General features: G+C 44.8%; 1 protein-coding gene across 2 annotated transcripts in view; it reads left to right on the top strand.

Annotated features, from left to right (window-relative positions):
* The first annotated feature begins 1,330 nt into the window (after positions 1–1,330).
* NWD2 (NACHT and WD repeat domain containing 2) overlaps positions 1,331–14,855 on the top strand; it is a 64,016-nt gene continuing 50,491 nt past the window's right edge. The window contains exon 1 of one of the 2 annotated variants that reach the window (XM_064149118.1): positions 1,331–2,234. In XM_064149118.1, coding sequence (XP_064005188.1) covers positions 2,084–2,234 — 151 coding nt within the window. In that variant the 5' untranslated portion in view covers positions 1,331–2,083. The remainder of the gene's footprint in view (positions 2,235–14,855) is intronic. The other variant, XM_064149117.1, reaches the window with a different exon arrangement.

The following is a 14,855-nucleotide window of genomic DNA, read 5'->3' on the forward strand; positions in this document are numbered from 1 at the left end:
TTCTAATCAAAAGAGAGGGTTTCCAATTCGCAGGCATTCACTTCCCAACACAGCAACACAACCTCTCAGGCCAGCATTGACGTTTCAGTATCAATGGTCTAAATGCATGCTGCAGATCTTTCTTCTTGCAGGTAAACACTCCCCCCTGCCAGCTGTGCTCACAGAACTTACAGAAACACTCCTTTGGAGAAGTAGTATATTAAAAGCTACCCTTCTGTTTCATCTGGTTAAAAGTAGCCCCAAATTTGCATGGTGCAGAATCAATAAAGCAAGAGCAAGCAAAGAGCAACAAAATTACTCCCTTATACTCACATGCAAATACACATGGGAGAATGCTTTTGCTTATGACTTATTCCTTTAAGAAACCAGGATTTAGGGGGAAAAAAATCTGCTCAGCAATACTGAGAGAACCCATCTGGCTGTCACTGCCATTTCTGAAACAGAGCTGAGCAGTTTGCTTTTGCCTACTTTAGCAGCATCACCTCTGTGAAAGCCAGCTCAGCCTCTGCTGCTGGCACTGCCTGCCACAGCAGGCTGCTCCTCTGGCTGAGACCGCAGCGAGGCTGAGGAACAGCGAGAGAAGACCAAAAGGACAGGGAGAGCAAAACCTCGCCTCTTAAATCACAGATTCAGCATGGTGAGGGTTGGAAGGGCCCTCTAGAAATCATCTAGTCCACTCCCCCTCCCCGCTAAAGGAAGATGACCCGGATTAAATCACACAGGAACATGTCCAGGTGAAGTTTTAATGCCTCCAGAGGAGCCTCCACAGTCTTTCTGGGCCGCCTGTTCCAGATCTCTGTTAGCCTCAAAATGAAGAATTTTATTCTTCTGTGGAACTTGCCTTGGTCCAGTTTGTGTCCACTGCCCCTTGTCCTATCACTGGACACCACTGAGAAGAGTCTGGCTTCCAGACACTGAGTATGAACACACACTAAAGCTGTTAAATACATAGCATGGTACATTACACATTTGTATCAACTTTGTCTTTTATATACCATACGAAAGAACCTATAGAGATACCAGCTGCATTAAAGGCTTTCCCTTCCAAACAGACTTGGTAGAGTTAGATAATGGTTGGACTCGATGATCTGAGAAGTCTTTACGATTGCAGGATTCTAAGATTCTCCAATTCTGCGATTCTAAGCTCCTAAGCCTGCAGAAACCCCTGCAAACTCCGCTGCCAAAAGCTGCCCCGTCCCCGTTAGAAGACGTTCCTCCTGCCGCCAGCCCCACCGGGCTAACTTAAACACGGGTGCCACCCCTCCCTTACTCCGCTACAGCCCCTCCCCTCCCCTCCTCTCCTCTCTGCTGCCGGCTCCCTGCCTGCCTAGCCCCTCCCGGGGAGGTTTCTAAGCCCCGCGGCCCCGACCCCGCCGCCCTGCTGAATATTTGATGGGCGCTGCCCGCCGGGACGCCCCGCCGCTGACTGCTGCAAAGGGAACCGCATCCCGCCGCCGCCGCTGCTCTCGCTGCTTCCTGCCTTCCTTCCTCTGGCACTCTTCCAACCGCGGCTTTGCATTTATTCCGATAAATGAATAACTGATTACAAAGAAATAAAAGAAGAAAGCAAAACAAAACAAAACAAACAGCAAGAGCATCCCTTTTGTCTCTGAGCAGGTGGGACTCCCGCGCAGGCGATCACAAACCCAGGCAGGGCTCTGAACTCTTCGGAGCCCCAAGGATGAGCCGGCAGCAGTTCTCCTATAAAAACCCGGTCCCGGGGCTGTGACACACTCGGAGGAGGGAAGGCGTCGGCAGCTTCGCCGGAGACGTCCCTGCCTTGGACATCACGAATCCTCCTTGGCAGAGGGGAAGCCGAGAGACTCGTCGCTCCAAGCGCGCCGCGGCTTCTGCCGGCGCCCGGCTCTTCGGGGCCGCGGTCGGGCGGCGCGGGGAGGGGGGCGGCTGCCACCGCGCCTGCCACCGCTCCACCGCAAACTTTCTTCCCGCGGCCGCAGCCCCAGCCGCGCCGCGCAGCCGAAGTGTCCCCATGGCCGCTACTGTCACTGCCGCCGCCGTCCTGGGGCAGCCTTGAGCCGGGGCGCGGCGGCCGCCTGCCAGGATCGCCCTGCAGCGCGGCGGGATGTGGCCGGCCGGGGCGGGCGGCAGGTTGCCCTGCCCGCGGGAGGCAGCCTTGAGGCGGGCAGCTTTCTCCGGTAACCTTTCGGCGCTGCCGTCCCACCTGGTACCGAGCGGCAGAAGCGTCCGCGTCTTCATCAGCGCCAACCCCGAAGGTAACCCGAGGCCCGCCGGGCCCCGCCGCTCCCTCAGGCCCGCCCCGCAGCTCCCCCTGCCGCCCGCGGCCACCGCTCTGCCACTCGGCCCCAGCCCGGCCGCTCCCGGGAGGCTGAGGGGGCTGCGCGGCGCGGTCAGGAGCTGCTCCTCGTTCCTACCGGAGCGCTGCGGGGAGCGTGTGAGGCGAGGCGGCCGCGGGCGATGTGGGCTGGCGGGGCGAGGCGCGGGGCGTGCGAGCTCGGAGCGGGGCTGGAGGAGCCGAAATGCACCTCTCCTGAAGTTTTATCCCGGTAAATGACACGTCTGGAAGTCACCGGGCAGGAGAAGGTGCCTCTATTTTGCGGTGTCGGAGCAGTGGGGCATACGGGGGCTGAGGACATGGGAGCGAGCTGCTTTCCAGCACGTTTCCCAGGATGGGTATTTTGTGGAGCTCTCCTGGGGAGGCTGATTAATAGTTTGCGATGCTTTCGCAGCACAGTGAAAGCAGGTCTCAGCCGACTAAGGTTACAGCAGACGTGTTCCTTAGATTCCGGTCCTGCCCTGCTTCCAAGGAAGCAAGCACTGAAAGCTGCGGTTTGAATCCCATCAAGTCGGGATCGCTACTCTGTATCCAAACTAATTAGGCAGCTTGCTACTTACAACCTATTTTTAAATCCACCCTTTGAGACGAGGCATTTGCATACACTCAGGAGGTGTCATTCCCACTCGGAAGATTTAAGTCGCTGAAGCATAGTCCCACTCGAAGCAGGGAAATAATTAATTAAGCTTTCACACCTATGACTTTTCTTGCCTGTAAAAATGAGCCGGCTGCATTCACAAATCTCTTCCACGCCACCGCCCACCACCTTCTCCTCCCCCCAGCACTCCTAATTCAACAATACCCTCACCTTTTATGCCAACATCAGAGAGCCTGAAATGACAAAAGAGTTTGAATTTTGAAGTGAAAATTGCCTTGGCACCAGTACGTACGAAAGGATGAGAAATAGTGCTCACAAGCAAAAAAAATCCCACACCTCCAGGGCTCAGCACAAGAAAACTCAGCTCTCACATCCAATGTCCCTGTTACAAAGGTGCCATTCCTTAAGGAGGGCATGCAAATGTTTGTGGTTTATTGTTGAAATATAAGCAAAGTTATATAAAGAGTGATAATTGAAGGAGGGGGAAAATACATTTGGCTCCTGAAATAAAGGATATTTGAAGTTGTATTATTCATGAGAGGAGGATTTCTGCCAGCTTTGCCCTAACCATGGAGCTACTGATGACTCTGTGTTCGAAGTGAGAGGCATTTCTCCTCAGGACAAAAAACAACACTGAACTCATTCTAAAAGTTAGGGTTTAAAGCTATATCCCTCCATTGCATGGTTACTTCAACATTTCAGCTTTAAAAACAAAGCAAACAAACAACTAAGGGGAAGGAAGAAAATAATTTGGTCAGTTGAGGATTATTTATGTTAGGTTCTCTGCAGAATTAGACAGGCAGAGTGATTAACACTTTGCATGTATCTGCAACAGGAATGCTTCCAGAAGTGATTGTTTGGGGAATGGAAATTTCAGAGGGATTACACATTTTGATTCAAAACAACCATGAAGCAGCCATGGCTATTTATCAATAGTATTATTGACACAGGTATTATTTACTGCAGGTCACCTTAAAAAAAAAAAAGAGTGCATGGATAAACCTACTTAGAAATAAAAATATTTACAGATACCTAGAAGAGTTGACAATGGAAGAGTTCTGGGGTGGAATAAAAGGTTAAACTTTTCCAATTTAGTAAACTATTTAGCATATTGAAGCCCCAGCTCACAATGCATGCTTGCAAGACTAAAGTTTTCTGTATTTCCAGCATCTTAGTACAGTTTGTACTCATCCTTTTAAGTGTAGAGGGATATTGAGTCCTCAGACTCTCAGAGGTAAGTAATGAGTATCCCTTGGCTGTGCTCTTGTCCTAGTTTGACTGGGATGGAGCTAATATTCCTTCTTGCTAGCTAGAACAGTGCTGTGTTTCAGTGCTTAGTTGCTAGCTGAGGTTAAACCATGACAGCTCTATGTGTATCTGTAGTGGTGCTAGAGAAACTTGGAGATTAATCCTGCTAAGGATCACAAAGAAACTTCATCCACAGTTTAAACTGTACCAATTAAAAGTAGTTTTCTTGAGTTATATCAATTTAATATAGGAAATACTTGTACTACTGGAGATAATGTTATATTGGAGAAGTCTGGTGTGTCAGTGTTTGGTTTGTTCTTTATGAACATACTTTCATAGAACTGAAATATATTGTGTGGGTTTATAATGCAACTAGGGAAATTATGTTTATCTGTAGAATTCCTTAACCAGAAATGCCTGAAAAGAACAAAAGAGTATCCCATACACACAAAGGATGAGTATGGGATATAGGACCAAAATTGTTTCCTTTTATAATCTCTTGTTTTCTGGGAGGAATTTTGTAGCTAAATGAAATTCTCTTCCCCTAGTAACTAACAGTATTGGTTTGCTCACACTGTTAATACTGATTAATCAATCAGCTGGGCAGCCTGATCTATATAGTTGGAGGTGTCCCTGCTCACTGCTGTGGGGTTGGACAAGAGGACCTTTGAGGGTCTTTTCCAACCTGATGCAATCTGTGAATTAAACATATTGGAACTTTAGCAACATTGAAGTTCCTTTATTTATTACTTGAATAGAAATAAGTTTCTTTTGTCATTTATAGATCATAGAATCATATTGGTTGGAAAATACCTTTAAGGTCATCAAGTCCAACAGTTATCTAACTCTAACAAGGCTGGTGCTAAACCATGTCCCTCAGCACCACATCTCTGTAGCTTTGAAACACTTCCAGAGGTGGGGATTCAACCACCTTCCTGGGTAGCTTAAGCATTTGAGAACCCTTTCACTCAAGAAGTTTCTTCTAATCTCCAATCTAAGCCTCTACTGGTGCAACTTGAAGCCATTTCCTCGTGTCCTGTCAATAATTACTTGTTCTATTTCAGTACATAAAAGCAATCAGATATATTTTTAAACATATATGTTTTGGCTAACAGGAGCTGAAGATTTTGCTTGTAAAAAATTATTGATTTTTCTCAGGATATTTTTATTGCTTCAAAGCAAAAAGTAAGTTGGATTCACCTGATTGAAATATAAATGCTTTTACTGTTTTATGTAGAAACCTGTGGACTGTAACAGCAATCAGTTAATGACAGCTTCTCTGCTGCTTGACAGTGCCAGTGTAGATGCCTTCCATTAACATACAACTCATAGTAAAGACAACAGGTATAGAACTCCAGATGCTCCCATTACATGAAGCCTCAACATCAGCACTGTGTAGATTCAGAGCCATCCAGTGATTCTCACCACTGCTTCAAAGAGAAAATGGGCTTACAAAGTTTGCTATTTCAGGAAATGATGTGGTGATCTAAGACAGCATTACACACCTGGGTTGAAACTGGTGCCTTAACTGCAGTTAGGAGTTTGTCCTGAAAATTAAATCCTTTAACTGGAACCCAGAGTCAAAACTCTGACAACTTTAAATTCTCTTGGCTCTCCTGGAAGTGGGAATGTTAGCTCTTTGCCAGTTTGACTTCAGGTCTTGTTATTGCTTTGATTAATTAAGCCATTGATTTTTGTTGTTGTTGTTGTTGTTGTTGTTTTTTACTCTTAGCTCTTTTAGTTTGATTATGAAAATGCCTTTGACATATGTAATTTAGCAGGGACAAATGAATGTGGTGCTGAGGGATTGTATGAAGTCAAATCTTACACACAGGTGGCTCCATTGAAGACAGGATGACGATACCTTATATAGCATCTGAGTGTGTCCTGGCAGAGGTGGTGTTAGCCAGTCTTACCTCAAGTGTAAACAAGGTTGCATCTAGCACTTCAGGTAGCAAGGATGTTCCCTTTTCATCCGTTACTTCAGCTGCAAGCTGCTCACTCTCCTCTCTGCAGCACCTCTGCAAGCTTCTGAAGTTCCACTACAGCACTGCCTCTTCTGGGTCTTGCCAGTCAGTACTTTTTAGACAGTTTTTATCCATTCAGAACATTTCTGTGGCACAAACAGAAACAACCATGATGAGATCATAAACAAGTTTTGTTTTTACAGCCATTTTTAATACAGAAAGGCTATACTCAGGGTTTCTGTGCCTCAAGTACCCATTTAAACCATAAAACCAGCCAAATACAAAAAAACCTAACTGATACTAGATTTGGTGTGGTAATCTTAAGTACTCAGTCCTCTGCATGCAGGAAGGAATGTGAAATAAAGATAATCTTTTAATAGAGATATCACTCATACTACTTCAATGCCTCCATGGTACAAGCAATGAAGACTGAGAGGGGATTTAATAAATGTTTATAAACATCTGAGGGCTGGTCAGGAGAGGGGGGACAGGCTCTGCTCACTTGCTGTCTGTGATAGGACAAGGAGCAATGGGTGTAAGTTGCAGCATAAGAGGTTCCACCTCAACACAAGGGGGAACTTCTTCACTGTAAGGGTCGCAGAGCACTGGAACAGGCTCCCCAGAGAGGTAATGGAGTGTCCTTCCCTGGAGATTTTCAAGGCCTGTCTGGATGCATTCCTCTGTGATCTGTGCTAAATTGTGTGGTCCTGCTCTGGCAGGGGGATTGGACTTGATGATCTCCTTGAGTCCCTCCCAGCCCCTAATATCCTGTGATCCTCTGTGATCCTGTGATCCTGTGAACTTCACCAGCTTCCCTGTAGACTGCCTGAGAGAGATTTCATTGCCTTACACTACTGAATGGGTTGGAGTTCACTAGAGCTATAACAGACTTTTTCAACCTTCTTCATTTCCATCATCCAAAACATTGTATTAATTTGAAGCACACTCAAGTCTAATCATAGAATCAATCAGGTTGGAAGAGACCTCCAAGATCATCCAGTCCAACCTAGCACCCAGCAATGAAGGTCAAATGTTTGATGCCAATTTTACATAATTTCTCATGATACAGAAAGGGAAATTCTCTCACCTGCAGGTTACAAAAGGATTATTCCTGTAAACTATGATTGCAGAAATGGATTTTATCCATGTTTTATTTTGAGCCTATTGTTAGAGGCTGCTTTGCAGGAATTAGATATGATTTTATGCATGTTCATATATATGTGAAAATAAAAAACCCCAAAACATTATGTGCATTTGTAGTTTGGTGCTGCTGAACACGAGGGTGGATAGCTCCCTAACAGATGAAGAACTGTGATTGCTTTAATTGCAAAGTTCCTGCCATGTGTGACAAGAGAAAGGTATCACTTTGCATTCTTGGCATGTTCCAGCTGCATTGTATTATTTTCACCTGAAATCTTATTGTTTTAATAAAAATACAATTAAAAAATGTTAATGTGAAAGAATACTCAAAAGTCAGGATAATGCTTAGCTAATGATGATCCATTTTGGCCAGCCCCAAATACCATATGGTGTCCCCACTTGGATGCAGTGCACAAAGATCTTTTTATAAAGACAATTTTATATAATCTGGGTGGAATTTATTCCTTAGCTAAAGGAAAACACAGATGTTCAAGTGTATGAAATTGCAAGGGAGGTGTTGCGGAGATGTGGAGACAAATAACTCCAGAATTTTTTTGTGCTAAGTGTTAGTTCTGGTTACCTAACTTTGGACCTATTTATGGGTTTCCGTGACGCACATCACTGTAGTGTTTGAGCTACAAACCAAGCTACCCTTGTGGGGGGAAAAGAATGTTCAATAGTTTAAAAGTTGAGTATTTCAAGAGCTTGGGAGAGTAGCATAGTTCAAGTATCTGGGCCTTGATTTGAAACATGTCCGATTTCAGGAGGCCCAGAAGTCAGAGAAAGGTTGGAAAGAAAGCTGACATTTTCAGTGTTTCTGCCTCTGTGTGAAAGTTTCTCTTTTATGCCACAGAAGAGCTCAGTTTTTTGTGTGGTTGAGCAAAAACCAAGACTTTGAGACTGTATGATAAGTCTCATGTAGGCTTTAACTATTTTTACAAGGCAGCTTGCAAGCAGAACCAGTAGGAGATGACATTTTGCTGGGTGGATCCTCTAAGCCTTTCTTCCTGCTAGAAGAAATGATCCTTTTTTTGGACTAGGATGGAGACTGAATTGGATTGAAGTTTATTCTGCTTCAACAGATAAAGTTGAGAAACTGTTGATAAACTGTATGAAAAGATCTGCCCTTCATGTCCTCATCTTCTTTTTGTGGGGTCTTTGCTTATGCAGGGATTGGGCTAAGGGTTTGCTCTAAATGTACCAAATATTCAATTGGAAACATTGGTAACTTTTGTTTAATGTTCAGCCATTTTTTTTTCATTCAGGTACTCAAAAGGTAGAATGTGAGTTTGGGGAGGAAAACTAAGACCAAGAGGTGTGGGGTCGTGTCTATGTTTTTGTTAGTAAACTAGGAAACTATTCAGTTTATTGGGTTTGTTTTCTTTCTTGATAGAGTAGAAATGAGCAAAATTACCTGGAACCCAGTCACCTTCCTGCCAAGCAGCATATGGTATTATCAGCCACAAAAATTTGGAGCACTTAACATTTCAAATCCACATGTTTTCTTATTTTTGTCTATGTGTGCACACAGATACACAAATATACTGTATAAAATAGTATAAAATGTTATAAGTGGATTGTTTTCAAACTTCTTGTTTAGAGCTCCTTGTGAGAACTGACTATTTCTGTTCCAAGGGCATCACTCAAGGCTACAACTCTGGCAGTACTGAAAAACAGCCTTGACTGTGTTAAATGCTGTTGTAAAACTAAAAGTTAAAGCTTTACAGAGGAGCTTTGGTCTACAAGTAAACTTAGAAACATTCAGGTATTGTTTGCCACCTGAAGCTTAGGTTCTATGACAGTTTTTTCTTTGCTCTGATGAAATAAGTAATATTAAACCAGAGTGGAATGGGGCTTGCAGCCCAGTAGGCCAACTGTATCCAGGGCTGCAAGTGTGACCAGCAGGATGAGGGAGGTGATTCTCCCCCTCTGCTCTGCTCTCTTGAGACCTCACCTGGAGTATTGCATCCAGTTGTGGTGCCCCCAGCATAAGAATGACATGCAACTGCTGGAACAGATCCAGAGGAGACTGTGAAGAAGGCTGGAGCATCTCCCCTATGGGGACACGCTAAGAAAGTTGAGGTGTTCATCCTGAAGAAGGTTCTGGGGACACCTTCTAGAAGCCTTCTAGTATCAGAAGGGGGCCTACAAGAAAGCAAAGAAGGGGCTTTTTACAAGGGCTTGATGTGATAATACAAGAGGGAATGGATTGAAACTTGAGGAGAGATTTAGACTGGAGATTAGGAGGAAACTGTTGACAGTGAAGGTGGTGAGACACTGGAACAGATTGCCCAGGGAGGCTGTGGATGCCCCTTTCCTGGAGGTGTTCAGGGGCAGATTGGATGAGGTCATGAGCAACTTCATCTAGAGGAGGTGTACCTGCCCGTGGCAGGGGCATTGGACCTAAATTATTTTTAAGGTCCCTTCCAACCTAAACCATTCTACCAATCTATGAACTTTACAAACATGACTTAATTTCTTCAGAAGTATTTTCATGGCAGACTGATTCCACGTAATGCCCTTTATGTATATATGTATACATCTTTTTAATTCAGCTAGGGACTTAGACTGGCCCAGATGTGCATACAACACCAGGGCATACCTTGATGGTGTGCCAAGTGGCCAGCCTTTTGATGACAAAGAGGAGCTTGCAGCTCCTCTACACTGGCCCAGCTCCAGTACAGTGAGGGACAACAAAACTCTTGTGCAAATTCCATGGGTTGTTCATTTCTCAAATAATAGGTTAGATGATGGACAGCAGAAGTATTGATCAAATCCTTACAGTGAATCACAGAATCACAGAAACATCCATGTTGGAAAAGACCCCCAGGATCATCAAGTCCAGTCCTACTCTACGAGATTAACTTTAAACTATATCCCTAAGCACTACATCCAAACAACCCTTAAACACATCCAGAGTGGGTGACTCAACCACCTCCCTGGGCAGATTGAGGTTGAGGGAGGAGATTCTGCTCCTCTACTCTGCTCTAGTGAGACCCTACCTGCAATGTTGTGTCCGGTTCTGAAGCCCACAAAAACATGGAACAATTAGAGCAAGTTCAGAGGAGGCCACAAAGATTATCAGAGGGCTGGAGTACCTCTGCTATGGGGATAGGCTGAAAGAGTTGGGATCATTCAGCTTGGAAAAGAGAAGGCTTTGGGGAGATCATACAGTAGCCTTCCAGGATTTGAAGGAGGCCTCAGGAGAGCTGAAGAGGAACTTTTGACAGAGACATAGAGCGACAGGACGAGGGATAATGACTTCAAACTGAAAGAAGCTGGATTAAGATGAGACATGAGGAAGAAACTCTTCCCCATGAGGGTGGTGAGGCACTGAAACCAGCTGTCCAGAGAAGTTGTGGAGGTTTCCAGCCTGGAAGTGTTGAAAACCAGGTTGGATGGGGCCTTAAGCAACCTGGTGTCCCTGCCATGGCAGGGGGGTTGGGACTAGATAATCTTCAAGGTACCTTTCAACCCAAACCAGTCTAAGATTCTGACTGAATGAGTTGTTCCCACAGCAAGATGTGAGACCTAGCTCAAAACGAGAGGCAGCACCGTTGCAGTGCCTTCCCCCATCAATACAGAAGCTTCTTTTGAGCTTGATGAAGGGCAGTGGGATGACCTCGCAGCTAAGCAGCAGTCTGCTGTGCAGCAAACTCAGGAGGATTTCCAAGGCTGTGTTTCAAGGAGACCATGTGCAGTCCATGATGGGATTTGTGTAATCACATAAGAATTGGGCAGTAGAAAGGGTGGATCATTTGGCATCCTACCTCTAAGCTTATGCAGTAAAATAACTGCTTTTAAAGAACTTGCATACATGACTGTGAGGGCAGTTGCATGTGCCCACAGATGTGCAAACACAAGAGAGAGTCCTACACTGGGCTTTAAGCTCTGTTTGCAGAATATTATGGAAAGCAAACTTTAGATCAAAGAGTCACTGAACTTCAAGATATGAGGGCAATGTCTCAGCAGAAGAAATTTTTATCTGAAACAAACGAAACTCCTTTGAATTTTCCTCTGTTCAAAGACCTTATTTCAGGCTGCAGTAATAATACATTAGTAATATTTAGCTAGCAGGATTTGGAGGGTTTGATACATTGAAGGTGAAGATCTAATGTGGTGACAGATAGTCAAGTGCAAGCAACACAGAGAAATGTGGCAGGTTTTAATCTGGGCACTGCTGTTCAAGGCAACTGCTTTATCCCCTTACTGGAATTTTAATTAAAGAAGGATAATAATAGATAGAATTAGAGACCTAATTTAATCATGGTAGTGCCAGTGTAACATTAAAATAACTCCACTGGCCTGATGCTACTCATATTAATTTAGGGTTTGTATCAGAGAGAGGCTTTTACTTACAAAATCTTTAGTCAGAAGGGGAGTAGGGCTACATCACAGCTAGCTGAACATGAGAAGTGTAGCAAGGTGAAGAGAAGGGAGCTCTGGGTCAGTGCAGAGTTTCACCATGTGCATGCTGCTGTGCTGGGCAAGAGAGAGCTGTACCACATACGACTTACAAACCACCCCATCACCACCATAATTTGACTTGGTCTTAAACTCCCCTTATAAGCAACTGCTGCTGCCCATTGTTGACAACAAGATGCTGTGATGGGCAGCCCTTATGACTGGCAATCTACAGCCATTCTTGTACAGAATCTCCATCTAGAGATTAAAAGTCACCTCTACAGACTTCAGATTTATCAGGCTGTTGAAAACACACTCTGTTGGTGCCAGAAGCTGGAAAGACTAGCAAATGGCAGGACTTGAACACTGGACTTAATCCAGAGTCATGCCGTTGCTTAGTATCAGCCATTGGGGCTGACTAAATAGCTCAACAAACCGAGATTTCAAACTGTCAGGGGCTGACAATGCTCTTATACAGCCTGCTCCTAGCATTTGCTTGGGGTGGCACAGCTGCAGCCTTCAGTACAGTAGCTTGCTTCTGTGGTGTGATTAAACACTTGAAAATGGTTAATACTAGAGTCCAGTTATCACAGGATCAGAATCATCCAGGCTGGAAAAGACCTTTAAGATCATCAAGTCCAACCATTACTCATTACTAGTTACAATTACTGTTACATTAATTAATGTACATTATATATATATATATATATATATATACACATTTATATATATATATAATGTAGATAATGTACATGAATGGTTACAACCACACATGTAATTATGTATTTTTAACTATTTCATCACCATTTCACTCTTCTAGCAACTGAGTAGCTTCGCAGCCTCGCCTATGCTCTAGAAATCTCACAGAATGGTAAGGGCTGGAAAGGACTTCCAGAGATCATCTAGTCCAATGCCCCCTTCTAAGGCAAGGTGACCCAGAGCAGGTTGCACAAAGACTTGTCCAGGTTTTGAAAGTCTCCAGAGGATGAGATTCCACAGCCTCTCTGGGCAGCGTGGCCCAGCGCTCCAGCAGCCTCAAAGTGAAGAAGTTTCTCATGTTTGAGTGAAACCTCCTATGTTCCAGTTTGTGCCTGTTGTCTTTTGTCCTATCACTAGGCATCACTGGAAAGAGCTCAGTCCCATCCTGTTGACCCCCCCCCCCCACCCTTTAGGTGTTGATCAGCATTGAGAAGATGCCCTATCAGGCTGCACTCTTGGCTAAACAGCCTCAGGTGCCTCAGCCAGAAGATAGCTAACATGAAGCTGTAAACTCCCATAAGGATTATTTTACCGTGGCTCTGTATCCTGCAGTGGCTTATTTGTTCCAGGTTAAGCTTACCTACATGTGAGACATTTCTGAATTGTCTGATAGCTCACATTATAGCTTTTCCTTTGGGGGTTTAATTATGAATGGGTGGAGGAGAGCTGCTCACAAGATTCCTCCTATTTACCTTGTGATTTCTTCTCCTGAAGGATGCTTGTTTTATCTGAGATTAATATAGAAACATAAAATGATCTGGGTTGGGAGGCACCTCCAAAGGTCATCTAGTTCAACTCCCTCTGCAATAATCAGGGGCATCCCCAACTAGATCAGGTTGCCCAAAGCCCTGTCAAGTCCCACCCTGAGGGATGAGGCCTCAACCACCTCCCTGGGCAACTTAAAGAACTTGTTCCTAACATCCAATCTAAATCTACTCTTTAATTTGAAACCATTGCCCCATGTCCTGTCACTGCAGGCCTTTGTAAACAGTCTGTCTCCATCCTTCTTTTAGCCCCGCTTCAGATACTGGAAGGTTGTTATTGGGTCTCCCCAGAGCCTTCTGTTCTGCAGGCTGAATAACTCCAGCTCCCTCAGCCTGTCCTTATAGCAGAATATAACCTGGTCAGATTTGTTTAATGCCAGGCAATGAGTTAAAAATAGTTCTCCCAAGAGAACAGAAGACATGCAGAAGACAAAGATCATTTATTCCTCCTTTCTATAGGAAACAGCTAAAAAATGCAAATGATCTCCTTGCACTCCACCTGCTTTAATGATGACTGTTCTATTTTATGCTTCCTATAATCGCCCATGTATAATACCCTATCATCCTACTGAGCAGTTCCATGGCTGGCTATTGTTGCAGTGGTAAATACCACAGTCAGCTCCTCACAGGCATTATAGAAATGCAAAGTCCTTTCCCATAAAATAAATGTGATCTCCAGCTGTGGGTTCAGTTGTGTTTAACTGTATGCAGATGTGAAAGGTAGGAGATGATTTATCTGTTATTTAGCCAGGGACAAATTCCTTTACAGGCAGAGAAAGAAATGGAAACAAAGCCCACAGCTTCAGCCATCTTCTGCACTGCTGTTGAGAGTATAGCATCATAGAAGATCTTTACCCTCCTTTAAAGGTAGCTCGCTGGGTTTCATTGCTGTGAAAATCATAGAAGAATCACCAAAAGAAATGTGACCAGTAAGATGAGGGAGGTGATTGTCCCCTTCTACTCTGCTCTCCCTGAGACCCCACCTGGAGTGCTGCATCCAGTTCTGGTGCCCCCAGCACCAGATGAGGGACATCAAACTGCTGGAGCAGTTACTGAGGAGGACCATGAAGATGACAGAAGGGTGGAGCATTTCCACCACAGGGACAGGCTGTGAGTTGGGGTTGTTCAGCCTGGAGAAGAGAAGGCTCTAGAGAAACTTTCTAGAAGCTTTCCAGTACCTGAGGGGTACCTACAAGAAAGCTAGGAAGGGGCTTTTGACAAAGGCTTGATGTGATAGAACAAAGACAAAAGGGTTTGAAGCTTAAGGAGGGGAGATGTAGTCTGGAGATTAGGAGGAAATTGTTGGCAGTGAGAGTTGTGAGACACTGGAACAGGTTACCTGAGGAGGTTGTGGATGCCCCCTCCCTGGAGGTGTTCAAGGCTAGCTTGATGGGTTCTAGTGGAAGGTGTCTCTGCCCATGACATGGGATTTGGAACTAGGTGATCTTTAAGGTTCCTTCCAACCTAAACCATTCTCTGGATCTATAAATAAAATGGTTTAGGTTGGAAGGGACCTTGAAGATCATCTAATTCCAACTAGACAGGGACAGGGACTCCTCCTACTAGATCAGGTTGCTCAAGGTCCCCTCCAACCTGACTTTCAGCACTTCCAGGATTGGAACCAGAGTAAGAGCAGAGCTGGGGAAGATGACTGAAGTCAT

Source organism: Pogoniulus pusillus, chromosome 9, assembly GCF_015220805.1.
Source record: "Pogoniulus pusillus isolate bPogPus1 chromosome 9, bPogPus1.pri, whole genome shotgun sequence".
Classification (NCBI taxonomy): domain Eukaryota; kingdom Metazoa; phylum Chordata; class Aves; order Piciformes; family Lybiidae; genus Pogoniulus; species Pogoniulus pusillus.